The sequence below is a fragment of the Callospermophilus lateralis genome, chromosome 18 (genome assembly GCF_048772815.1).
Source record: "Callospermophilus lateralis isolate mCalLat2 chromosome 18, mCalLat2.hap1, whole genome shotgun sequence".
Lineage (NCBI taxonomy): Eukaryota > Metazoa > Chordata > Mammalia > Rodentia > Sciuridae > Callospermophilus > Callospermophilus lateralis.
The window spans coordinates 11,333,470-11,360,273 of record NC_135322.1 but is presented as its reverse complement, the minus strand read 5'-3'; the positions used below and the strand labels follow the sequence as shown (position 1 = coordinate 11,360,273).

The 26,804-nt window shown below is 38.2% G+C and overlaps 1 protein-coding gene across 1 annotated transcript; it reads right to left on the bottom strand.

The window, feature by feature from the left end:
- Positions 1 to 75: 75 nt before the first annotated feature.
- LOC143383523 (zinc finger protein 112-like) lies at positions 76 to 15,348 on the bottom strand. The gene is made up of 4 exons (XM_076838203.2): positions 15,325 to 15,348; positions 13,232 to 13,358; positions 10,059 to 10,154; positions 76 to 3,434 (listed from the first exon to the last, which is right to left on the bottom strand). The coding sequence occupies exons 1-4, from the start codon at positions 15,337 to 15,339 to the stop codon at positions 934 to 936; spliced, it is 2,739 nt and encodes a 912-aa protein (XP_076694318.1). The 5' UTR covers positions 15,340 to 15,348; the 3' UTR covers positions 76 to 933.
- Between the last annotated feature and the right edge of the window lie 11,456 nt (positions 15,349 to 26,804).

Genomic DNA, 26,804 nt, shown 5'->3' with positions numbered 1-26,804 from the left:
ATGTATTTGTCATCAGTAATCACTACTGACACTTTCCAAATGTTATAGTAAAATTCTGCCTTAACATAGGGCAGAAGTAAAAATTCAATTATGTAAAATGCAGCATTCTGTTTTTGCAAAGTTAACGAGAAACAGTTTATCAGTTTGTATTGTCATTTAAAGTGCACACTTGTGTACACACACACACACACACACAGAGGAAAAGGGGGCAGAAGAAGGAGTAGGAGGAGAGGAGACAGGGAGAGGGTGCTAAACGGAAATTGAGAATGCTGTATAGAAAGAGAACAACTATTAAGAAATTCTGCATACCCCCATTTAAGAGATAAAATATGGAAACCAGTCCCAAAAGGGTTACAACCAAATTCAAATTAATTCAAATTGCAATATTGTCTGATATTCTATATTTCAAATATTTACTTGAAGTGATACTAAGATTAGTTGTAGAATTCTTCTTCCAATTCCATTTTTAAACAAAAGTTTTTGAAATGAGCTTCATAAAATTTTCAAATATTATGTATATTTATATACTTTTACTCACTTAGCATTAAAATCCTGAGCACCTACTCCAAGTTGTGAAATGTTATGATTTTGTAGACACAGCAATGAGCAAATTCCCTTCTTTCATGGGGTTTACATCTTACTGGGCATGAAGTCAGGCATGATGACCATTATACTTCTGTTAAATTCCTGACCACATTCTCATATTTTGTAAGCCCTCGCTTCTGGTACAATGATTTTTTAAATTTTTGACAAAATCTGTTAATAGCCCCTCTCACTGGAGGTCTTTGCTGTGTGGTCTCCTAACCATCATAAATGTTGATATTAGGAGGAAATTACATTTTCACTGTAAAAAGCTTTTCTGCCCACTAAAAGAACTCTAATGACTAGGAAATTTCATCTCCCCTTTGAGGACTTCAATACAAACCAGAAACTTTACAAACCTTCATTTCTGTGTAGATTTTCTGCAGTAGGATAATCCTTACCAAATTCTTCACTTCTATAGAATTTGTCACCACTATGGACTCTCTGATGAATTAAAAGACCTGAGCTCCAACGAAAACCCTTACCACATGCATCACATTTGTACGGCTTTTCTCCTGTGTGCACTCTCTGATGAGCCTGGAGGTTTGATCTCTGGCTGAAGCCCTTTCCACACACCTCACATTTGTATGGCTTCTCCCCAGTGTGGACTCTGTGATGGGCTTGAAGACTTGAAAACCCACTGAAACCTTTACCACACTGTTCACATTTGTAGGGTCTCCCTTCCGTATGGATCCTCTGATGTGCTTGAAGGCGAGAGCTCTCACTAAAGCCCTTTGTGCACATCTCGCATTTGTATGGTTTCCCTCCTGTATGGACCCTCCGATGTGCTTCAAGGCGTGAACTCTGACTAAAGCCCTTCCCACACATCTCACATTTATATGGTTTCACTCTTGTGTGGACTCTCTGATGACCTTGTAGATATGCTCTCTGACTGAAGCCCTTCCCACATAACTCACATATATATGGTCTCTCTCCAGAGTGGACACTCTGATGACTTTGAAGATATGCTCTCTGACTGAAGCTCTTCCCACACTCATCACACTGGTATGGTTTCTCTCCTGTGTGGACTCTCTGGTGGGCCAGAAGAGTTGAGGCCTTACTGAAGCCTTTACCACATTCTCCACACTTGTAGGGTTTTTCTCCTGTGTGAACCCGCTGATGAATTTGAAGATTAAAACTCCAACTGAACCCCTTCCCACACTCCTCACATTTGAATGGTTTTTCTCCAGTGTGAACTCTCTGGTGGCCTTGAAGGTGTGAACTTCGACTGAAGCCCTTCCCACACTCCTCACACTTATATGGCTTCTCTCCAGTGTGAACTCTCTGATGGCCTTGAAGGTAGGAGTTCCGACTGAAGCCCTTCCCACACTCCTCACATTTGTATGGTTTTTCTCCAGAGTGGACTCTCTGATGGGCTTGAAGGTATGAGCTCCGACTAAAGCCCTTATCACACTCCTCACATTTATAAGGTTTCTCTCCTGTGTGGACTCTCTGATGAACATTGAGAACGGATCTATGACTGAAGGCTTTGCCACACACATTGCATTTGTACGGCTTTTGTCCAGTGTGGACTCTCTGATGATCTTTGAGTTTTGAACTCCAGTTGAAGCCATTTCCACACTCCTTATAAGGTTTTTCTCCAATGCGAATTTTCTGATGGCCTTGAACATGTGAGTTGTGACTGAAGTTGCTACTGCATACATAGTGTTTATATGGCTGTTGCCTAGGGTAGACCACCTGAAAGTCCTGATAATGTGAAGCCAGACTGAAGTCATTACTGCATTCCTTAGAATTATAGGGATGCTCTTCCATGTGAACTCTATGTTCAACGCTAAGCTCTGAACTACAAATGGAATCTTTCCCATATTTCACATTTGTGTATAGTTTCTCTGCAGGTTGCATTTTCTGATGAGCTTGAAGACATGAACTCTGGTTTAAAATATTCCCATTCTCCTCACAATCATGGGGTTCCTCCCTAGTATGGACCCTAAAAATGCTTTTAAGGTCTAAGCTATAACTGAAGGATTTCTTATAAAGGTTGCACCTCTCGGATGTTTCTCCTGTGTGGTTAAGTTTTTTTACAGAAGAGAAATTATTAAAATTCTTTCTATATCCAGCACATTTGCATAGTTTCTCTGTACACTCTTTCTGATGAGATTGCAGATGTGAACTCTCACCAACATCTTCATCTCCCCTCTGAACACTTGGATGTAGATGAAGAATTGACCTATAGCTACAGCCTTTTCCACATGGACTATATGTGCAGGGCTTCCCTTCTAAGTGGAACTGCTGATTAACTTGAGAATTGCAGTCACTGCTGAAGGCTTTTCTATACTCAGTACATGGGCAGAGCTTCTGCCCTGTTTGAACTGAGTCCTGATGAACTAACGTTGATGCCTTCATGGTATCTTCTCCACAGTCATGACAACTGCCACCTTTTCCACTTCTGTGTACTTTCAGATTATCATTGTGATGTGAGATCCATCTGACACTGTCACACCTACAGGAATTATTTTTTGTGGAAATTTGTTGACATTTATATTGATAATTATGTGACTCTGTCAGATACATTTTCCTCCAATACTGCTGGTCACTCAAAGATAGAAATTCTTGATTTTTTGCATAATTTGAATCATCCCCTACATGACGAGTCAATATGTAGTTCCCATCTTCAGAAATCTGAATTGGAATTTCTGTCCAAATCTGGTAGAGAAAATCACCTTGTTTTTGCAACTGGAAATTCTTGTCCTGAAAGTTTTTCATAGAATCCTGATCCCTGGTTAACCGGCCTGCACCTTGTTGCCAAGTCTGACAGGAAGAAAGCTCTTTGGGGGAAAAGTAGCTTAATCCCACTTCTTGAACATCCTCTGTCTTGGGTTGACTGCTGATTCCTGTAAGAATAAAGAGAATTCAGGCAGGTGTACAAGTGAATGCTTTATTCAGAGATTTCAATACTCTATTCTTAGGTCATAACATACCTTGAATGAATCAGAAAAAAAATTCATGTCACTACTTCTAAGAATACTTAGAAAATGCCTCCTTTTAGGTTACATTAGATATGTAAATAGAATCCACAATATTCAGACTATTTATGCACCTGAAAATCAGGGCTTTAACAACCTGCAAATGGTGGCCCTGTTTAAAAAGCCTAGTAAACCATAAACATGCTATCATGGGTTTACCATGGGTTTCCTGGACAGCCAAAGGATGAAAGAGAAGGGGATATTCTCAAATTGGAAAGAATATGGCTGCAAATGGACAAGTGCTTTTTGTTCTGATAATAACTTTCTTTCTTTCTCAGGCATATCATCATTGTAATGTTTCTGTTTGTTTATAAGGAGATGGGATGTTAAATGCTATGCCAGAGGTGGTCGACAGATCTTTGATCTATACTTGAGATATCATATGGCCCATCTCTAAGTCACTGTAAGTCATTATCATCTCTAAATCCTTTCAAAAGATATTTCACAATTACTAAGGGCCATGGTGCAGATCAGAATATGAAAAACTCTTAGAGGATTCAACTCAAGACATCAAGAAAAAAAGAGGTGCAGGAGGCAAGCACAGTCAAGTCTCACAGCACTTGAAAGGTATTTTCCTAGGCATCTCATCAGTCAGGAATAAAACCTAACAAACATCAACTTTGGTTTGCATCAATTTACTGGAATAAGATCCTAATGTTTAGGGAGTCTTGAGGCACCAGGAAGAGTTTGAAGATAGGCACATTTGGGTAGAAATGACCTGTTATCTAGTTATTAAATACTGGATTATAAGCAATCAGCAGATCTTCATGTTCCAGAGAGAAGTATCCTAACCAAAACTGGTTAAGCAGGGTTGAATTAATACTGTACTCAGCAGCACACTAACTCTCCAGGTTATTCAGGAAAAAGGTATAAATATGAATATTGCCTGCATCCACAGTAATTCTTCCTTATTTATTTGTTTGTCTTTCCATGCTGGAATATATTATCCACAAGGACAAATACTTAGTAGTCTGCCTTGCATTATCTTCACTGCCCCTACAATATGGCCTAGTGAATAGTGGTTGCTCAATAAATACTGCCTTGTGTTATTCTCACTCATCTAACAAAAAAGGGCATGTACATATAAATTATTTTACTGGGAAAGGACCCGGTGATGGCAATTTTGCAGGCAGTTCAAAGTTTATAGGAGAGATAGGGCTACACTCAGGGTGATGCTTCTGGGGAGAAAAGCAAAGGTCACAAGTATCTCTTGTGGATGAAATGAAAGCAAATGACCCATAAAAGATCCAAAGGTAGGAACTATGAATTGCGTCTTTAATTTTTAGAGTTACTTTTAAAATAGTGTATTTTTTTCTTGAGCAAAATTTCACCTGTAAGACCTACCCTATCCCCAACATTAAAAAAAACAAAAAAACAGGAATAAAGAAAGGGCCCCATGATGGCCCTATGCCATAGGCTCTGGGGGAATACACCGACTGTGGGAAAACACTTCAAGGCATCTGCTAACTACTCATCTGGGTACTTTTAAAAGTTGGTTATTGATGCCTCTGCCTTCTCAAATGCAAAGCTTTCAGTTGTTACATTAAGATTTTAGCTCCTGGGGCTGGGATTGTGGCTCAGTAGTAGAGCACTCGCCTTGCACAGGCGGGACCCAGGTTCGATCCTCAGCACCACATAAAAATAAAGGCATTGTGTTGTGTCCATCTACACCTAAAAAATAAATATTTTTTTAAAAAAGATTTTAGCTCCTAACAATAAAATTCTATAATACAGAGAAGTTTGGGTTTCTAGATAAAGTTAATCTAATGCTTACAGCTTGGTTTCAATGTCATCAAAAATACCCACTATATACCTATAAAGGTATAGCTCAATATGTCAAGTCTTTTGGGAATGACATGTCTTAGAACATAAAAGCAGCTCAACAGTCTAATGTCTTACAAAGCATCTATTTCAATGCAAATTACTACATAGTTTATGACAATAATCTCTCAGAAAATATAAGAGATTAAAGTTTCTTTTTGATCAGTGGTTTTTACAATGTTAAAAAGAGGAAAGGGGCTGGGGATGTGGCTCAAGTGGTATCGAGGTTGCCTGGCATGCATGCAGCCTGGGTTTGATCCTCAGCACCACATACAAAAAAGATGTTGTGTCCACCAAAAACTAAAAAATAAATATTAAAATTCTCTCCCTCCCTCCCTCGCCCCCCCCTCTCTGTCAAAAAAAAAAAAAGAGGAAGGGGCTGGGCACGATGGTGCATGCCTGTAATCCCAGTGGCTCGGGAGGCTGAGGCAGGAGAATGGTGAGTTCAAAGCCAGTTTCAGCAAAAGAGCAAGGTACTAAGAAACTCCATGAGACCCTGTCTCTAAATAAATAAAATACAAAATAGGGCTGGGGATATGGCTCAGTGGTCAAGAGCCCCTGAATTCAATAACTGGCATTCCCCCCACCCTCAAAAAGAGAAAAAAGAAAAAAGGTGCTTTCATTCACTGCTCATGGAAAACACCAAACCTTCAACAAAACTAACTTGAATTTCCTCTGACCAGCAGTGCAGACCAAAGCACTTTGTCACTTCCTTTCCATGTCTCAACATTTTAAGTTCTACTTTATCAATGGTAGGGTGCTGATGAGAAACTATGCTAACTTTATAAATGAACTTTATTTGATGGAGAAAATAAGTTCAAGAGAGCACTGAAATACCTCATCTGAGGTAAAATGGTTGAGAATTTATTTCATAGTAATTCTGCTTTTACACTTAAGTTTGGAAAAGTCAATCATTCCAGCATCTTAAGTCAATCAATTCAATAACAAAGCAATTCTATCATAAATAAATACAAACAATTCCTTTAAATATGATAGCCATAAGGAACTGAAAGAAACAAATTTTGGTTATGTTTTCTTTTTCACTTCTATTAGAAGCTACTCAAAAACATCAGCATGGACAACCAGCTGGATATCACCCCACATTCTGATGACACCTTCAGATAGCAAGAGGAACTAAGGCATTCTGTGGGCAGTACAAGGCACAGCAATGATGTGTGACCACAGAGCAGCCCTGAAGCTGCTGTGCTGGCTATGCTCAACCACACCAGGCTCACCTCTACCTCTCTACCTGAGTGTATTTAACAGCAAGACTCTGGGCTCCCTCCACTTCTTGCCCTCCATGCAGACAGAACTGAGCAAGTTCTATCTTCCCAATCATCGACATTAACAATGGTTCCAACATGTAACTTTCCACAGTTTTGACAGTCCACAGAGAGAAATATATAATATTTAAAACAAGAACAGGCTTGTGTGGGGAGAGGCAGAGAGAGTGAAGTGCAGAAAACAGACTCCCTTGATATTATAACATAAATTTGGCCTGCCTACCACAGCCAGGGATTAGACGTCAGAACCACTGTCAATGCTGACGATCGCAAAAGGCACAACAAATTATAAGAAAAACTGTTCAAACATGTAATTTAACAGATTTATCATATTTCATTAGCAACATGCCATTTTATCCATAACTTCTATTTGAATTTAGTTAATGCAAATGAAGAGCATTTTTTATTAAAAAGGAAATTATGTCAAAGAATTATTAATGCTAGGTCAACATCTGAGTGACATATCTAAGACATCACAAAATATTTATGAAAGGTTGAGTTAAAGTGAAGGGCTGGGGATGTAGTTCAGTGGTACAGTACTTGCCTTAAAAGTGCAAGGCCCTGGGTTTCATTCCTAGTACCACAAAATAAAAAAATAAAATAACTCATTTTTTCAAAAGTTAAAGTTTAGTTAATGTTAACATATAAAATTAAAATTGCAGCAACTGTTAACATGGTGGTATTTTATATTTGAATTAATAAAGGAATTAAAATTAATGAAGACAACAATTGATGACAATTATCTGATAGAAATGGAAAGGTCCTTTGTTCCATACCAGATAAAAGATGCTAACAGATGCAGAATCAAAGATGAGGAATTCTTAGAGGTTATATTTTCTACTTTCCTGTTCCTCTTTTTGCTTGGAAAGATAAGGAGAACAGACTAGAAGAAAGAATCTGTGAGACAGGAGAATCTGTCTCATGGCGTCTATGAACAATGGATTAGTGTTATCCAACTAAAAAAGCTTCAATGCTGGGGCTATAGCTCAGTGGCAGAGTGTTTGCCTAGCATGTGTCAAGCACTGGGTTTGATCCTTAGCACCACATAAAAATAAACAAATAAAGGCATTCTGTCCATCCACAATTTAAAAGGCTTCGATGCTGAAAGACCTTCATACATGTGGCCGAAAATGCTTTGGTCCTAACTGAATAGGAAGTTCCTCTGCTGGGTTCCTAAAAGGTGCCCAAATGGTAGCAGCCTCAGGCTCCCTCAGGATACCAGAAGGGCTATCAGAATATGTGTGTACAGAGGCCTGCGCATATCCAAGTTGATCCTGGTAATAAGCATGTAGAAGTTTCTGTCCGTAGTTGAGCAGAGAGAAAAATCTCCCAACATGCCTCCTGATGGAGTAATGATACTTCATACTGTATCGTTTTTTTCTGAGCTCATTACTCTCTCTCCCTTCTTACTTCCTGTTATGGTTTAGATAAGAGGTATCCCCAAAAACTCACATGTGAGACAACATTAGAAGGCTCAGAGGTGAAGTGAGAGGGTTATGAGACTCATAACCTAATCAGTGCATTAATCCACTTATAGGGGTTAACTGAGTGGTAACCCTGGCCAGGCACAGTGTGGCTGGAGGAGTGGGTCATTGGGAGCATGCCTTTGGGCACTCCTGGTGAGTAGAGTTTCTCTGCTTCCTGATTGTCATGTCCTGAGTTGTCTTCCTCCTCCACACCTTCTGCCATGGTGTTCTGCCTTACCTTGAGCCCAAAGCAATGGAGATGACCATCTATGGACTGAGAGCTCTGAAACCATGAGTCCCAAATAAACTGTTCACAGTGACAAAAATGCTGACTAAACACCTCCCTTCTTTCCTTTCTTCATTCCTTCTTTTTGAGACTGTCTCACTGTGCTGCCCAGGCTACTCTTGAATTCCTGGATTCAAGTGATCCTCCTGCCTCAGCCTCCTAAGTGCGAAGACTCAGACAATGCCACTGCACCTGGCTAGTTCTTGTTTTTTAAATAATGTAAAAAAGCAAATAATATGCCACACAGATTATTTGTGACCAGCAAAGCCTAATATTTACTATCTGGACCTCTGGAGAAAATATTTGTCAAACCCTGCTCTCAAGAAGGCACTGCACCATGTGTGACCCTGAACCTTAACTGACATGGAAACAAAAATTATAGAAATGAATAAATTCATTTTTAAATTTTCTTTTTTTTCTACCCAGGAGAATCCATTACTACACAGTTGTGACAGTGGCTTTTGATGTTAGTCTCGAGGATTCAAGAAACATTAAATGTTTGAACTCATGTAAATGTCCAACTTTAAAATTCTACCTCAAGACTGATGTTACGTGGAAGAGACTGTTTAGGCGAGAGAAGAGAACAGAATGGGCATATGAACTCAAGAGTGTCTCACTTGAAATTGCTGCATGAGAAAGGTCAAGTACAATGTTGGCACTGATCATTTTGGTACTTACTTTAGTTGATTGGCTATTCTTGTCTTCTAGGAATGATGGCTACCTATTTATGAATACCCAAAGACAGCTAAACAGGATATGCAGTGTCAGGAGCCGTCCACGGGTTGCATGTGGGTCACCACACATGGAAGCTTCATAGATAGAGACATCTGGTGTCTGGGAATGACCAATGGTCATTTCCTCTGGTCAACTGCCCAGGGACAATGTGAATCTCTTTCCTGCTCTGCTGTGGCCCACACAGCACCTGAGATGGGTGTGACCTGCCAAAATGTCAACCTGCTGACTGCAAGACATCACAAAGCAAGACTCCACCCATAAAACTTATCCCTGCCTTTGATGTACCCCCTTAAATGAGCCATTTTGTCTTTCGTCTAGTTCCAGAACCCATGTGGACTAGACCTATCAGAGGCTTCACTTTCTGTAAATATTTCTGAGTATTTGTGCTTTGTTATTTACTAATTATTTCAGATTGTAAATCTTAGGGTGGCTTGGATTATCCTGGGCAGGAAGAAGGACCCCTTAATGAGACGCTGGCCATCTTCCCCCCAATAATGTAGTTATCAGATACAATCAACATTCTAGAGTATTCTTCAATTACCCTGATTTAGTCTATATCTATTAGCTGTCCCAGGGTAGACTGAAGACAGCAAGGACCATGCATCTATTGATCAATTTATACATTAAAACAGCAAGAAAAGTAAGTCACATAACCTGATGGAGAAACAGATTATAGGTCTGGTGGGAAGCAATAGGGTAATGTAGCTAAAACTGACAAGAATGGTCAAAACCAAGGGGGTAAAAGGCAGATATTATAGGTCCTAGTGGGCCACTGTAAGTGCTTTAAATTTACTATCTCTGAAATGGGGACCACTGCAGAGTTTAAGCACAGAACTGACATTTCCTGCCTTGTGTTCCAGAGGGGCTCACTGGCTACTAGTCCCTGTTGAACAAGTCTCACCTGAATATCCATCTCTTTGGATTTTTGCCTCCACTATTAAAAGCTTTTCTTCTGTCTCCAACTGGGCTATCAGGTCTGGTTTGAAGGGCTGATGTGCTATAAGAAAGACAAGGAGGGCAAAATATTTAAGTTTGATGACGTCTATTTTGTTAAAACTAGATTAAAAGGTATACTCAAGTATGGCTCCCTCTTTTTCACTAATCCTTCCCTCCTGTGTTTCTTCTTATAAAGATAAGCAGATACACATAAGCTTTACCTGGGTTCCTCTTTCTTACACAAATTGCAATGTACTGTTAATGCTCTTTTGCACTTGGTTATATTTATGGAAAAAATATAGATGGAAATAGACTGCTGGGAAAGGTAAGTACAGAGTTTTGTTAGACGTTGTCTGGGGTTGCTCTCATTAGGGATAACATGATTTTGCATTCTTACTTTCAATGAATAAGAGTGCTTTATTTCTCATAGCTATACAAGAAAAAAAATGTACAGCTTTAAAATTTTCACCAATCTCATGGGTGAGAAATTATATGTAAGTATAACTTTAACATTTATTTTATTTTGAATGAAACTGAATATCTATTCACCTGTATACATACTTATATGTATGTTTGTGTATATGTAAGTATATGTCTATGTGTATATGTACATACATGTGTGTGCACATACTTCCTAGCTCTGTCCTGAGACCAAGAAACAAAGATACCTCAGTGGTGGATGACCATATGCAACATCCAGGCCTTGGAGTTAAATATGATTTCCCCAAAAGGGTATGGATGCCTCCATATCTGGGGCAAAGCAAAAATGATCACAGGACATCAAGCTGTGCCATAAAAGAAGTGCTAAAAATAGTATTAGGGCATGTTACGGAGGTACAGGAGTCAGTCTAAAGGAGCCAAATTTGGAATAATGACAACAAAGTAATTTTAACAATAAATTATAAATTATTTAAAAATTCAAAAACCCCTACAAATAACAAATAAATTAAAGCTGGGAGGAGGCTCTTACTGCAGAATACCAAATCTGTTAAATGTAAAGGAAATACTAAAGTCAGAGAAATCATCATGGTGAAACCACCATGGTAAAGATAAGGCAAGACTCATCACTGGATGATAAATCCATAGGGAATTACTTGTGCTGACCAACAGAATCAAAATGAGCTTCATTTGTGAGAGAATATTATGTGCCTCCAGATACAACACCTTCAAAAGAACACACTCCATCTATATATAGTGTTCCCGACTGAATGGAACATGTAAATCTAATTATGAGGAAAATTTGGGAATGGTCTGTTTTTAAAAGGGGAGGGATAAATGTATTTTTCAAAAATGTCACTGCCATAAAAGAGAAATGCTGTGAAAATGTTCCAAATTAAACAAGGCTAAAGAGACATGATGACTAGGTAAGACTCAGACTAGACCCTGGTCTGGGGGCAGAAAAATACATTTGCGGACCACAATCAGCTTTATGGATAAAATTAGAGCATACATGATAGATTAGATCAAAGTTGTACATCTGTACTAGGGATATGTGAGAGAATATTCCTATTTCTAAAAGTAGAATTCTACAGGCAGAATCCAGTGAAGGATTCATCTTCTCCAAAGAGAGGTCTGACCTTTGCACTTGGCTCCTGGGAGGATCTAAATACTTGGAATTTCCAACCTGAGAAAAGTCTCCTGTTCAGCCAGTTGCCCTGGGCCATGCCAGACATTAAACAATATAATTTATGGTTTGGGCTTTGAGCCTCGTGTTATCAGCTTAGCCTCTGGAAGGGTTGGAATCTGATAGTCAGCCATATATAACGTGACTGAACCCCGATAAAACTTCTTGATGCCAAGGCTCCAACAAGCCTTCTTGCTTGCAACAACCCATGCACCCTGATACTCAGCACTTCTGGGAAGAGTCAACACTGTGCACAGCTCCACAGGGAGACAACCAGAAGCTTCAAGCTCGAAACACTCCTGGACTGTGCCCTGTAAGCATCTTTCTTTGGTTGATTTCAATCGGTTTCCTTTCTGTATAATAAATCAAAAACTGTGATGATAACAGCGTTCAGTGAGTTCTGAGAGTCCTTCAGTGAATTATGGGGTCTGGTGGAGATCTGTCTCGAGGACCTCCAAATTAGCAGCTAGTATCAGAAGTGAAGGTGATCTTAGGAATTCTCAAACTCTGCATATACACTGAAATATTTAGAGAAAAAGGGCCATGGTATATGTAAATTATCTTCAGGTGGTTCAGAAAAGATATTATAAACATTAATATATTTTCATATATATGTTTATATAATGGAAAAAGAAAGAACATGAGCACAAATTTTGAAGCTAATGAGGTAAAATGTCAATCTAGATAAAAAGTTATATGAGTGTTCTTATTCTTTGACTTGTGCTAATTTCCCACAAACCTGAAGTTATTTACAAATACACTGTTAAATTTTTAAAAAATGATCCCCACAAATCAAGTTAATAAATAATTACTGATGTCCTAAAAAACAACAAAAGTAAAAACTGAAATGACTTACTAAATTGATTGGGGTCCTAGTGGAGCAGGACCCAAATTTGCCCGTGTACAGATCAAAAGACAGACTTTTGCTTGGAGGGGACCATGAGAAACACTGTGTCTGTTCTACAGAGATTGCTAGCTGTTATGGTTTGGGTATGAGGTGTCTCCCAAAAGCTCCTGTGTGAATGCAGGAGTAGTCAGAGTACAAGAGCTATAACTTCATCAGTGAGATAACCAGGGATGGATTAATAATTTAAAGGGACTAACTGGGTGGGAACTGTAGCCAGGTGGGGGGTGGCTAGAGAAAGGGGTCCCTGGGGACATGCTTAAGGAGTTCAGATTTTGTCCCTGGAGCCTTGCAAAGACTTTCTCTGCTTTCTGCCTTCCTTGAGGTGAGCAGCTTTCCTCTGCTACAACTCTAACAGTGAAGTTCTGCTTACCCAGAGCAATGGCACTGGCCAACCTTGGACCTGTGGAACTCTAAGCCAAAATAAGCTTTTCCTTCTCTTGAGTAGTTCTTGTCAGGTATTTTGGTCACAGTGATGAAAAGTTAATAGACACACTTTGACTCTCAAGCACCCAAGCACAGAGAATGATTCCAGGCGTCCCAATGCTTCCAATTGCTGAGCCCACAGAGACACCCAGGAGGCTGCCAATACACAGGTGCCTGTCCTCACCCACTGAGAGCAGGTTCCTGAAGTTCTCCAGCATCACATCTCGGTACAGCTTCCTCTGAGCAGAGTCCAGCAGCCCCAGCTCCTCCTCACTGAAGACCACAGCCACGTCCTTGAACGTCACCATTTCCTAGAATACCAAACACACAAAGACTATGTTTATGGGAGAGGGGCAGCACTGATAAAGTATAAATGGTGGGAGAGGGGCAGCACTGATAAAGTATAAATGGTGGGGAGCTGTTCTGGATTCTGAAGGATTCAAGTCAAATTTTTTTTCACGTTTTTTGGTTGGTGCCTTATAGTTGTACTCAAGTCCAATTTCAGTAGCTGTCTCTGTCTGCCTTCTATAATGTTGGTTCCATCAACCAAAGGGGCTGGAGGGGAAAAAAATCCTTATACTTTACATTACTTCCTTTTCTTGGCACTCCTACAGGTACCCAGAACTCTGTTGCATCTAGGCTATTAATGTTTTAAATTTTATTAATAAAGCCATTTGCACCAGAAAAGCTTTAGTTCCAACAGTGTAGGGTGGTGTCTGTATCTCTACTTCTGTGTGCATGCTACACTAATTTACCAAATTTACAGGATATCATTGCTTATTGCTCAAGTATGTTCCCATCCTCTGTGCCACATCTTGAACTGTAGCTTTTATAGCTGCTGAGGTTATGGCACAGCTCTGGAGACTGAGTGCTTTTGTTCACATCTCGATGCTTGACCCTATGCTAGCTGTGTGATCTTCCACAAGTTTCTTCTCTCATTTTTATGCTGATAATTATACCATAGGGTCCCAGTAATAAAATGAGTGGCTATGTAAAGCATTTAGAAGCAGTGCCTGGTACACAGGAAATGCCCAGTAAATGCTGCTATTGTTACCAATGTTGTCATCACATCTTTCAAAAAATTTCAGGGCTGCATAGTAATTCAAGGAACTGATGATTTAAAATATAGTGACCTGAATCAATTTATACACACTTTGTTTTAGATTACCTATTATAAACAGTGTTGATTTTATATTTATATATATATATATATATATATATATATATATATATATATATATATATATACACACACACACACACACACACACACACACACACACACATATACACATAGTTCCTGGAATTTTGTTGATTGTCTCTTCAAAATAAACATCAAAAAAGTAGAAATAGCTGTGTTGTAGAATAACAACATTACAGTTTTGGAATCACAATATATTAGTACAGAAAGCTTCAAGTACTGGTGTGAAATAACTGAATTCTTCTTATGTGAAAACATCTAATTTTTTTTCAAGTTTAGCTTCAATATGATCCTGTTAGAAAAAAAAAAAGTGTGTTTTAAGTATTCTTTTTAAAAGTCCCTGAGGTACCGCTTAGTTTTGAGTCCCTGGAATATTAAAGACAAACAACAGTAAAATACTCTCAGAATTGCTTTTAGAGTAAAGATTATATCCAGGAAAATTGATATTACAATGTAAAACTGCAAGAATCCTCAGGAACTTAAAAGCTTGTAGTGAGAAATAATTTAAAGAAAAAGGTAGTGAGTGGGATAAAAAGAGTTCACTGACATTATTAGGTATTTTATTTATTAATACTTTTTAGTTGTACATGGACACAATACCTTTATTTATTTATTTATTTTTATGTGGTGCTGAGGATTGAACCCATTACCTCACACATGCTAGGCAAATGCTCTACCACTGAGCCACAAGCCTAGCCCCTACTATTAAGTTGAATTTTTTTCCACTATTAAGAAGAAAAAACTATTTAAACTTCTGTTATTGCAAATGTAATTAGGAAAGCATATTCTTAAATGATCAATGGAAAAACCAGGTGATTTTCAAGTATGGTAATACAATGTGTGATTTTTAATTTCTATTCTCTTTTACACTATTATTTGTGAAATAGAAATGATAATAAATCAAATTAAAACTAAGAAATTCTTCAAAAAGACAAAATGTACACAAGAGCCTGACACACAAATGGTATTAAATTCCTGTTGTTTTTCTTTTATTTTGGTTAAGAAGGGAAAAAGTATGTCTTCTCTCTGAGAAATGAGGGCAACATGTCCAATGACAAAAATGAAAACCAACTCACCTGGAATTTGGTCATTTTCTCCTCCTTTTTTTAGGGAAAGGTAGAGACCTGAGAAGGCAGAAGAGGATAATATGAAAGCAGCTCTGAGAGAAAGGGAAATGTTTCCTTGTGCAAATTAGAGAAAGGTCTCCTTCCCCAGCAGGTGCAGCCACACGCATCTGGTAACTGGTGGGCAGAGTGGGCTGGATTACAGCCCCACCCCACCCTGGCACAGGCTGCACAGCTGGACCCAGCAGCCCTCACACCTTGCATCTCGCAGGGTGTTCATTCTGATCCTGGGAAATGGAGACAGGGAGAGGCAGTGAATGTGCTGGTTGAAAGTGGGCTCTGGGGACAAAATACCTGTGTTCAAAACCAGGTGCTGAATAATTACAGTTGTTTATGACCTTCCACATGATTTGATTCTGTCATCTGCAAAACTGCAATGGTTAGAGGGCCACCACTATAGGATAGTCAGGATTACATGTGGGGGGTAGCGGAAAGCTATTCTAACTATTCCAAGATTCTTTATTTCCTCGAAGCTAAAGAAGTAGACACCATTTTGCATTATAAAACTGCCTTTGTAAATAAATTTGGGAAGATATGTGGATGCAGAGATTATTTTTCTGTCCAGGGAAAGTCACCCTTCAGTCCTGGAATGTCCATCTCTGGCTTCTTATTTTATTTGTTTCCCTGGTAATATCATCACTGGTTAGAAACTGAGACTGCCCTTAGAAAAAATGTATAGTGGCTGATAAATGGTCTTCCAAAATTCAGAAGAGGTTCAATGTACATTTCTTTCTCTCATGGAAACAAAAAATTAATGAAAATTGTGTGCTATGATTCTTCTGATGTTAAATAACAACCAAAAACGTGACTCTGCCTGTTTTGACTGTTGATCAGAACCCCTAACTAGTTAGCAAGGCTGTTTGTGAGGTAAGGTGAGCTCATCTGTGCAAAGCAGCTCACAGCTTGTGAATTTAGACATCATAACTTTAATTTCCGGGGTCCTTCCCCAAGATCTGTTACTTTTTTACTGTTCTCAGGCAACTTCAAGGTCATCTGTAGAAGAGAAAAAAAAAGCAAGGACTGTGTAAGGCAGAGCCTGTTAGTACCACCTGGAGGGAGGCTACTTCAGTAGGGTCCTACCTGTCAGGTGCTGCCACATAGGAGCTGAGCACCCTCCAGCTTTGAGCAATGGAAATGTGGAGACTGGCTTCCCTGACCAGGAAGAAGGTGGATCCCCTTCTCCACTCGGCAGAGGAGCAAAGCTTTGGAGTGGGTGTTACCCAATGGAGTGGGCTGCCTTCTTGTTCCTTTGTAATACTACCCCTGACCTGTTATGGATAGAATGTTCCATGGAACCTCCCCTAGTGTGTCCCCTATATAAGAATAAAGAATTCCAGTGGCTCTCTCTCTCTCTTTCCAATGGAAAGAAACAACCTGGGATTTTGAAAAGGTACTTCTGTGTGTTGCGTGGTTATTGAAGTAGTCAAGAGTTTGTGAACCCAGCATAGGTCACCAGCTCAGTTAGATGGTGTAACCTACCTCCTTGGGAGTCCCTGCCTACAAGGCCATTGCTGTAGAGTCCACAGAACACACACACAACTACCTAGGACTAGTATTAATCTGGCTGTGCAACCAGCAATGAAAGAATTGAGTTTGTTTTTTTTAACATGTCCAGTATTTACCTTTGAAAAGTGATACAGTTCCTAGATAAAAGACAGGCTGCGAGGAATCCTTTTAGAACATGGAAGGGGCCCCAAAACCTAGACTTCGGGAAGGAAAGGGAGGGATGGGCTCAGTAGAGAAAAGGAGGCCTGATCTCAGGCCTGGAGGATGACTGAGTTGTATCTGCCCTCAAGGACAGGCGCTTGCCAAAGACCTGTAAAAGGAGTTAGAGGGCACCGGGGCAAAAAAGGAATCAGAAAAAGTGGTGAAAAGAGCCAAGCCATGTGCTTTAGAGAAACTACCTCATGAATCCTCACGCCACCCAAGATGCAGGGACGCTCGTGACTCCCTTCACCATGGAAAACACGAGGCATCAAGATTTTTAGTTGCTTTCTCCATTTAGCCAACAGAGTAGCCAGGATTATGAGCTCAGAGTCTGTGTTATCAATTCCTATGATGCTGACACTCAAGCTGCCAGGTCACTGGAATCAGTGGTGAGTCCAAGAAAATAATGCCAATGCCCAAGTCCCAGTCCTGGTTTTAAAAATCAGGGTCTGTGGAAGAAGAGCTTTTATGAAATTCCCACAGATGACCACAGTTCACAGAAAGTTGCAAACCACAGACTGCGGGATGAATGGTGGCAGCTGGCAAGCTGGGCCCATGCAATTAACCACTGGCCTGTAGCCTCTGGAGGGAGCTGCCAGAGGACACAAGCCAGGAGCAGAGCAGGGTCTGGGACCCAGGACTCCTGATTCCCAGCTATCTATCTACTTTAAGAAGCTCTTGGAACTGTCACTAAGAAAACAGCAGTTTACCTGTGCTGCAGATGCCTTTGCAAGCACTCACTCAGCATGAAGAAGGCTTCCAGACTCAACCAACCTCATTAGCTCAAGCAAGGACTCACCGACTACCCAGGAGATTCTTAGAATTAAAAATAAAAGGCAGGACAGGAGCATAGTTCAGTGGTAGTGTGTGTGCCAGGTATGAGAGGGCCCAGGTTCTATTCCCAACACCACCAAAATCATAAATAAAAGGCAATTCTTTTTAAATAAGTATTTAAATAGTGGTAGCTCTACAAAATGTTCTCGTTTGTTCACCTATTAAATACAGTTAAAGTCTGGGTATGTTCCTTCTTGGTTAAAACTCATGCCTGTATGCCAGCTGCCTTGAGGATAAAGGCTAGATTTTCGCAGGCCACATGGAGGAACCTCCCATGGCCTTCTGCTTGTTCTCTCCAAACCCTCTCCCCTATAACCTCTTGCACTTTCTAGGTATCAGGGTCTAAGATCATCAGAGGGTGTGTGTGTGTGTGTGTGTGTGTGTGCGCGCACACGCGCACACGCGAAGGGTGAGTGAAAATTTTGGGGGTCACATGCTGTCTTCTTGTGAATACTGCTTATTCTTTTTAAAACCCTTTAAATGTAAAACCATTCTTAGCTGGGAAGGGACATAAAGAAAGAAATCATGGGTAATAACATGCCTACCCTAGTCTGAACCTTCAGGGCCTCGAACATTCAGTTTCCATGTCCCCTGCTCCAGGATATTTTGAAACAGGTTTGGCTGTGGCCTGATTACTGTGCCAGCCCACCTTTCCAGCCTATGAAAGCACAGTGCTTGGCCAACAGCCCAAGCTATAGAACCAAGCTGCTGAGCTCAGTCCTGATTCAGCCACTAACAGGCAGAGTCAATTTCTGCAAATTAACTAACCTCTCAGTGCCTCTATTTCTGTATCTGTAAAATGTAGTAAAGGCAGAGTTGTTAAAAGGACTAAATGAGTTGAATGCATCAAAGCATTAGAAAGTTGGTATGGTTTACAACAAACACCCAGTAAAAGTTAGCTATTGTTGGTACCATCCTCCTTTATTGTCACTGTGGAAGAAACAGAACCCACATGTTAGGCTTCATTTGTTTCTTAGGTTATTTATCTTAGGTCAGTAATTTCCAACAAGTAGATATCACCCTTTGAACACTGTAAAAAAAAAAAAAAAATGGTGGCTTCCACATCCCAACAAAACCAATTACAGATAAAGGGCAGAATTTAAGTTGTCTATTCTTCTCACACTCCTTTTCAGAAAATCTGAACATGACCTGAGTTGAAGGTCTATTTCCTACTACTTGTTGAAAAGCTGCACCAGCCAAAACATGTACTGAATAATTCCTCTCTACCAATCCCGGTGCTTGGCATTAAGCACTCAGAGAACTTGACATAGTCCCTGATACCTACAAATCTGCAGCCGGGAGATGGATCAGAGAAAAGCAGCAGGAACATCAGTCAGCTCAGGTCAACAGAAATGATCAACACTGAGGCCCAGGAAAGTAATGGGCATCCTGTTGGTTTTTGATGAAATGTCAATGAGGTGAGCTGGCGTCAGTCCAGGTTCTGCATGCTTACTGCTTTTCAGTCTCCTTGTTCAACTCATCACTAGAAAAGAGTGTTGAGATCTTCCCATATGACTGCAGATTGCTCTGTTTCTTCTTTCAGTTCTATTTGGTTTCTTCATATAACTGTGGCTTAAGATTACACTTGCAGGATGGTCACATCTACTCGGTGGACTGCCCTGGTGTCGTGTTGCTTGCCATCCCTGGTAACAGTCTTGGTCTGAAGTCTCTGTATCTGATGTGAATACGGTCTCTATGGCACACCCTTTAAAAATGTTTTTAAATTGTTAGCCTATCTCTGTCCTTAGAGCTAAAATAGGGTTGTTAGACAGCATCACTCGATTCTTGCTTTTTACCTAAACTATAATCTCTCTTAACTGATGTATATTCAGTGTTATTAGCATTTCATGTAATTATTGACATGGCTGGATTTCCATTTACCATTTTATTATTTTCCCATTTGTCCTCCCTGGTTTTGTTCCCCTATTACTCTTTTTCTGTCTTCTTTTGGGTTAATTTTTTTTTTTTTACTATTTAACTCTTTTTCATTTAGCTCTTAACTTGAGGCTGAACCTCCTGTTTTTATTTGTCATTCTCTAGTGATTGCTCTGGGGTAACGCTGCCCATGTCCACTCTTCACAGGGCACTCTGTGTTACTATTTTACTGCTACTGTAAATGCAGAAGTCTTGCCACCAGGCAGTTCCCTGCACCCTTCCCCTTTATGTTTCGGCCGTGTGTAATCTTCTACGGGCAATAAAAACTCTAGCCAAGAAAGTTATAATTTTCTACCTTAAACAGTTATGTATATTTTTAAGACACAAGGATGCATTAAACAGCATTTCATATTTACAAAACAAAACAAAAAAGCTTACTATTTCTGGTGCTCCTCCTTCATTTCTGAAGTTCTCAGCTTCCATGTGGTATCATTTCTGTTCAGCCTAAAGAACTTCCTTTAGCACTTCTTTCAGCACAGGTGTGACATTTTTTCCCCTTCATCCCTGAAAGAAACTTTCTTTGCTTATAAAAACAACTCCTTTCATAAAGCCTAGACCGACAACTCCTTCTTTAAAGCATCTTCACGATGTTGTTCTAACATCTCTGGCCTCCGTACTTCCCCAAGAGAACTCTGCAGACATCTAAGTCATTGTTCTACCGACACAACATGTCACTTTCACTAACTCTACTCAAGAATCCTTGCTTATCTTTGTCAGGAGTTTGATTCTGACGCATCCAGAAGTGATTTACAATGAGTTTTTTTATATATATATATATTGGTATTCACTGAGCTTCTTGAATCTGTACCTTTATATCATTAACCAGATCTGGGCAGTTTGGGGCCAGTATTTCCACACAAATATTTCTTTCTCCCTCCTCTGAGACTTCAATGACATGAATATTAGACTTTTGATTCATTCCATAAATTCCTAAGACTCTGTTTTTTGGGTTTTTTTTTTTTTGTATTTTCCCTCTGCTGCTCAGATTACCATATTTATCTATATTCAAGATCACTGATTCCTTCCTCTGAAATCTCAGTCTGCTACTGAACCCCTCAAATGAATATGGCTCTTCAGATATTGCATTTTTCATAAATCTAAATCACTCAAAGTATTTTCTCTAAATGTAATAAAATTAAACTAGAAATCAACAACAAAAAGATATCTGGACAATATCCAAGCATTTGGAAATGAACAGCATATTTTTAAGCAACCAATGAAATTAGTCACAAAAGAAATCAGAGCATTATTTAGAATGGAATCAAAACCAAGATGCAACATACCAAAATGCATGAGATGCAGCTAAAACATGTTATAAAGCACTGTATACCAATGATGCATAAATTAGAAGAGAGATCTTAAATCAAAGGTAATTAATCCAAAAGCAAAAGCAGAAAAGGAAATGATAACCATAAAACAGAAATCAATGAAACTGAAAACACAAAGACACTAGACAAAAGTAGGACCCATGGGCCAAGTCCAGCCCTCTGCTTGTTTTTGCACAAGCTGTGAGTTAAGAATTGTGCTTACATTTTTAAATGTCTGAAGAAAAATCAAAAGAATATTATTTCATGATGGAGTCACTATATAATATTCAAATTTCAGTGCTTCTGAACTGCCTCAGGCTGCTCTTGCATCACAAAAGCAGAGCCCTGTGGCTGCAGCAGAGGCCACATGTGCCACCTGCACTTCTTTGTATTGTTGTTAAGCACAATGCAAACTATAGGACCCAGCACTGGGCTGATTCAATTGGGTTAAATGTTGCTAACTAAACAACATTTTGAGTTACATCTATTTCTGTAGCATAATATTTTAATTTTAAAATTACCAGTTCTTTTCTTTTTTAAAATTTACTTATTTATTCTAATTTGTTATATATGACAACAGAATGCATTTCAATTCAGAGTACACAAATAGAGCATGATTTTTCATGTTTCTGGTTGTACACGATGTACCAGTGTATTTTCATCACATCAAAGAAGAAAAGAGCCAGGCACAGTGGCACATACCTGTAATCCCAGCGGTTCACGAGGCAGGAGGATCGAGAGTTCAAAGCCAACCTCAGCAACCACGAGGCACTAAGCAACTCAGTGAGACCCTGTCTCTAAATAAAATACAAAATAGGGCTGGGCATATGGCTCAGTGGTTGAGTGCCCCTGAGTTCAATCTCCAGTAGCCCCCCACCCCAAAAAATAAGAACACAAAAACAGACTTCGTTAAGGGACAATAGAGGTGAAATATTGTTATTGAATTAGATGGCAAAGCCTTTTGCTTATTATGCACTGAGAATATAGCTATGTTAAGAGAACACAACATATGTCAACACTGTCAGAATAAGCACCCATCACAAATATTCTCAATTCACACTAAAGCAATGGTTAGAAAAATTAGAAAATTCAAGTTGAAATATCTCATCAGAGCAGACTTTCTTCACAAAACAAGTGATGTAAATAAAGCTGCAATCAAAGTAAGATTTGGCTATTCATATACACAGCTTGTATTTTTAACCCAAGCAAGAAAAGTAACTTACCATTGATGAGCTCATCAAATCACGTCTGACTGTAGCAGGAAAGCAATTGAGTCTAGGTAAATAAATTTGCTTAAAGTTATTAGACTTGAGGCAAGAACAACACTCTGAATTAAGAAAAATAAGAACAACATTATAGTTCCTTAAAATACAAGGAAAATAATTTCAATAAATTACATTTGGCTCCTGATGATTCCAGTCATTACTGATATCGCTTAGTTGTTGTTTATTTGTTATCAATGCCAACTTTGAAGTGACTCAATAATTAGCCTCTAGGAACAGTCTTCATAGAAAAACTACAGGTGAAATATTTTCAAAGTTGAAAAAAATACCAATCCAGTATAACCCAAAGCAGTATAATCTGCTAAAATGTGTTAAAATTGATTGTGGTCAAAATATGATGTTGAAGCAGAAAAAGGCTGAGATGCACAGACTTCTAGAACCTGATGGTTTTAAACAATACACTTTATTCTTTTTTAGTTATGGAGGTCAGAAGTCCAAAATCAGTTACTGGGCTAGTCGAGGTATCCGCAGGCCTATTCCTTCTGAGAATCCATTCCTGCGTTGTTTCCATCTTCTAGAGGCAGCTGGGATGCCTTGGCTTATGGCCACATCACTCCAATCTCTGCTTCCATTACCACATCACCTTCTCCTAACTTTGAACCGTGTGCTTTTCTCTTATAAGGACCCTCGTGGTTACACTGAGTCCAATCAGGTAATCTAGGATAATCTACCCACCTCAAGGGCCTTAGCTTAATCACATCTGCAAATCTCTAAACAATGTAAAAGTAACATTCATAGGCTCTGGGGATTAGGATGTGGACCTTTTGGGCAGCAATATTTCTCAGTACCACATATAAATAAATGAATAAAATGAAGATCTATCAACAACTAAGCAATTCTTTTTTAAAAAAGTCATTTTCAAAAAAATACATAAAATCTCATTACATATCAGCATTAACAGATGAAATTTTGCAGTTAATTTTAATAATATTAATGAACTTCAATTAGGTGAAATGTTATCTCTCCAAAAAGAATTCCAATGTTCCAGTTAGTGTGTCTATATTAGAAACAAACTGTACTTCATCATTTTATTTTAAATTTTGGCAATAAAAGATTTCTCTTTTATTTATTTATTTTTTTGTACCAGAGATTGAATGCATGGGGACTCAACCACTGAGTCACAACCTCAGCCCTATTTTATATTTTATTTTAGAGACAAGGGCCTCAATGAGTTCCTTAGCACTTCGCCTTTTTTTGTTGAAGCTGGCTTTGAACTTGTTATCCTCCTGCCTCAGCCTCCCAAGCCACTGAGATTACAGGCATGTGCCACCACACTAGCTTAAGATTTATCTCTAAATAAAGCATTGATTTTGCCAATTGACTGGAAAAGCTGAAACATTTATAATCTCAGACTTTGAAGAAAAATTCTGTTGAACCCCAAATAAAATCCACAGGGAGTTCTTTGGGAGAAAAAAAAACAATAAAAATTAAAATTCTAGCCATACTGACAAAGAATAAAAAAGAAAAGACACCAATTAGCAAAATCAAGAATAAAAGAACAGGTTTGGGGGTTTAGCTCAGTAGTAGAAAGTGTGCTTATCATTCATCCACCTAACCAAACATTCTAAGGAAGAAGGAAAATGTTATCAGATGCAGAAAAGGCACTTGAGAAAATACAACATTTATTTGTAACAAAACTTTCACAAAACTAAAAACATAAGGGAATTTCTAAAAATGCCTTTCCTATGACCAAGACAGTGGTGTCCACTCCTACTCATCAACAAGGCACTAAAAACCAGCCAGCACATATGGATTAGTAGCCTGAATCTGGACTTCCTTGAACTTTCTGTTTGGGATTTGCTCAACTTCTCAAAAGAAATGTATAAGGTTAATCTTAAGATACCACAGGGGGGGAAAAAAACAGTGAAATAAACCCAAATAAATGAAAAAAAATATCAAAGGGATGAGTATAAATAGGTGAAATTGAAAACAGATATAAAGAAAGCAAAAATTATCTGTTGTTTTACAATCAATAACACTGATACACTTATCACAATGCTGGCAGAAAACAAGAGATAACAAAATTACCAATATCAGGAATGAAAAAGTGGATAGCAATTACTGGCCAGTGGACGTTAAAGTAATATAATGGGAACACCATGAACAATTCTATGGGTACAAATTCTAGAATTTAGATGAAATGGGAAAATTTCTTGAAAATTACAAACTATCAAAACATGTGTTAAGGTGAAATAACATAAAGTTATAAAACTGAATTCACTGTTTAAAAATCTTTCAAACATATAATATCTAAACCAAATAGTTTCACTGCTAAATTCTACCAAACATTTTTAAAAGAAATATCACTTATTGTACATAATCTCTTCCTAAAAATAGAAGAGGAGGAAAAACTTCCAAACTCATTTTATAATTCCAGAATTATACAGTACAAAAAAAGAACATAATTGCAAAAATCCTCAATAAAATATTAACAAATAAAATTAATATAAAAAGAATTAAAAATACCACTTACAGGTGGGATTTATCCCCAAAATGAAAAACTCCTTCAATGTTTGGAAATTCATCAACCTAATCAAACAGTCTAAGGAAGAAGAAAAATGTTATCAGTTGATGCAGAAAAGGCACAAGAAAATACAACATTCATTTGTGACAAAACTTTCACAAGACTAAAAACATAAGGGAATTTCTAAAAATGTCTTTCCTATGACCAAGACAGTGGTGTCCATTCAAACCACTCCTACTCATCAACATGGTTCTAAAAACCAGCCAACATATAGATTACAAAGCATGAAAGAAAACTTATCCTATTCATATACAACATGATTGTCTAAGTGGAAGATCCCCATTTACCAATAATAATAATAATAATAATAATAATAATAATAAAAAGAAGAAGAAGAAGAAGAAGAAGAAGAAGAAGAAGAAGCAGCAGCAGCAGCAGCAGCAGCAGCAGCTGCCGCCCTTCTGGTGTGTTTAGCAAAGTCTAAGAATACAAGGTAGATGCAAAAATCACATTTCTTACACTAACAATGTGCCACTGAAAACCAAAATTTAATAACAATACAACTTATAGTAACTCCAAAAGAATTCATAATATACTTAGGAATAAGTCTAAACAAAACATGCTTAAGCTCTATATGCAGAAAAACATGAAATGCTGATATGAAAAATTTATATTTTAATTCAGCACCAATCAAAATACCAGATGAATTTTTTGTAGATATAGGCAAGCTATTCTAAAGCATATACAGGAAGGCAAAGAAACCAGAATAGATAAAATGATTTTCACTGGAAAAACTGAGGAATTAAACTATCTATTTTTGAGACCTACTATCTAGCTACAATAATTAAGATAGCTTGGAAATATTGAAGGGACATACAGATCAATCTAATAAAAGGAAGTACAAAAACAAAACAAACAAATGGTACTGGATAGTTAGTTATTCATGTATAAAGAAAACACAACCCAATTTAAAATGGACACAATATGGATAAACACTTTAGCAAAGATATAAAAACGGCAAATAAGCAAAGGAAAAGATAGATCTGCTGATCATTAACCATCAGAGAAAGTCACAATGTAATTAAAATCACAATGCAATAACGATACACAACTAGTAGAATGGCTAAGATTTAAAAAGACAATATTAAGCGTTGGTGAATATGTGGAATAACTAGATCTCTCATATCTTACTAATGCAAAGGCAAAATAGTTCAGATATTCTGAAGTGAGGTAACTTCTTATAAAGTTAAATATACACTTTCCATATGACCCAGTAACTCCATTCCTAAACATATATACTTCAGAGAAAAAAGCACAGAAACCTGTACATGAGTGTTTACAGCATATCTATTTGTAAGTGCTTAAAACTGAATAAAAAATACCAATGAAAAGGTAAAAGAATAAACTGTGGTATATCCACAAAATACAGCAATGAATAAAAATGAAGTATTCATACACAGAATAACTTGGATACATGTCAAAGGTGATTTGCTAAAAGAATCCAGATTCAAGTATATAAATATTAGTTCACACATATAACATTCTCAAAAAGACAAACTACAGTGCTTCTATAATCAGAATGTGAACTATAAAGATTTCAAATAAAATACAATTAAATTGCAAATAACTAAAATAATCACCTCAAAAAGACATAGCTTGAGCTGGAGTTGTGGCTCTGAGGTAGAGAGCTCACCTAGCATGCGTGAGACACTGGATTCAATAGTCAGCACCACATAAAAATAAATAAAGATATTGCATCCACCTACAGCTAAAAAAAAAATATTAAAAAAGTTATAGCTCATTGACATAGCTTTTGTGACCCTCTACAAAAATCCAAATGCACCTTCTCAGTCTGATAGAAAAATACAATCAAGAAAAAGGATTGAAACTATCTAAATTCAA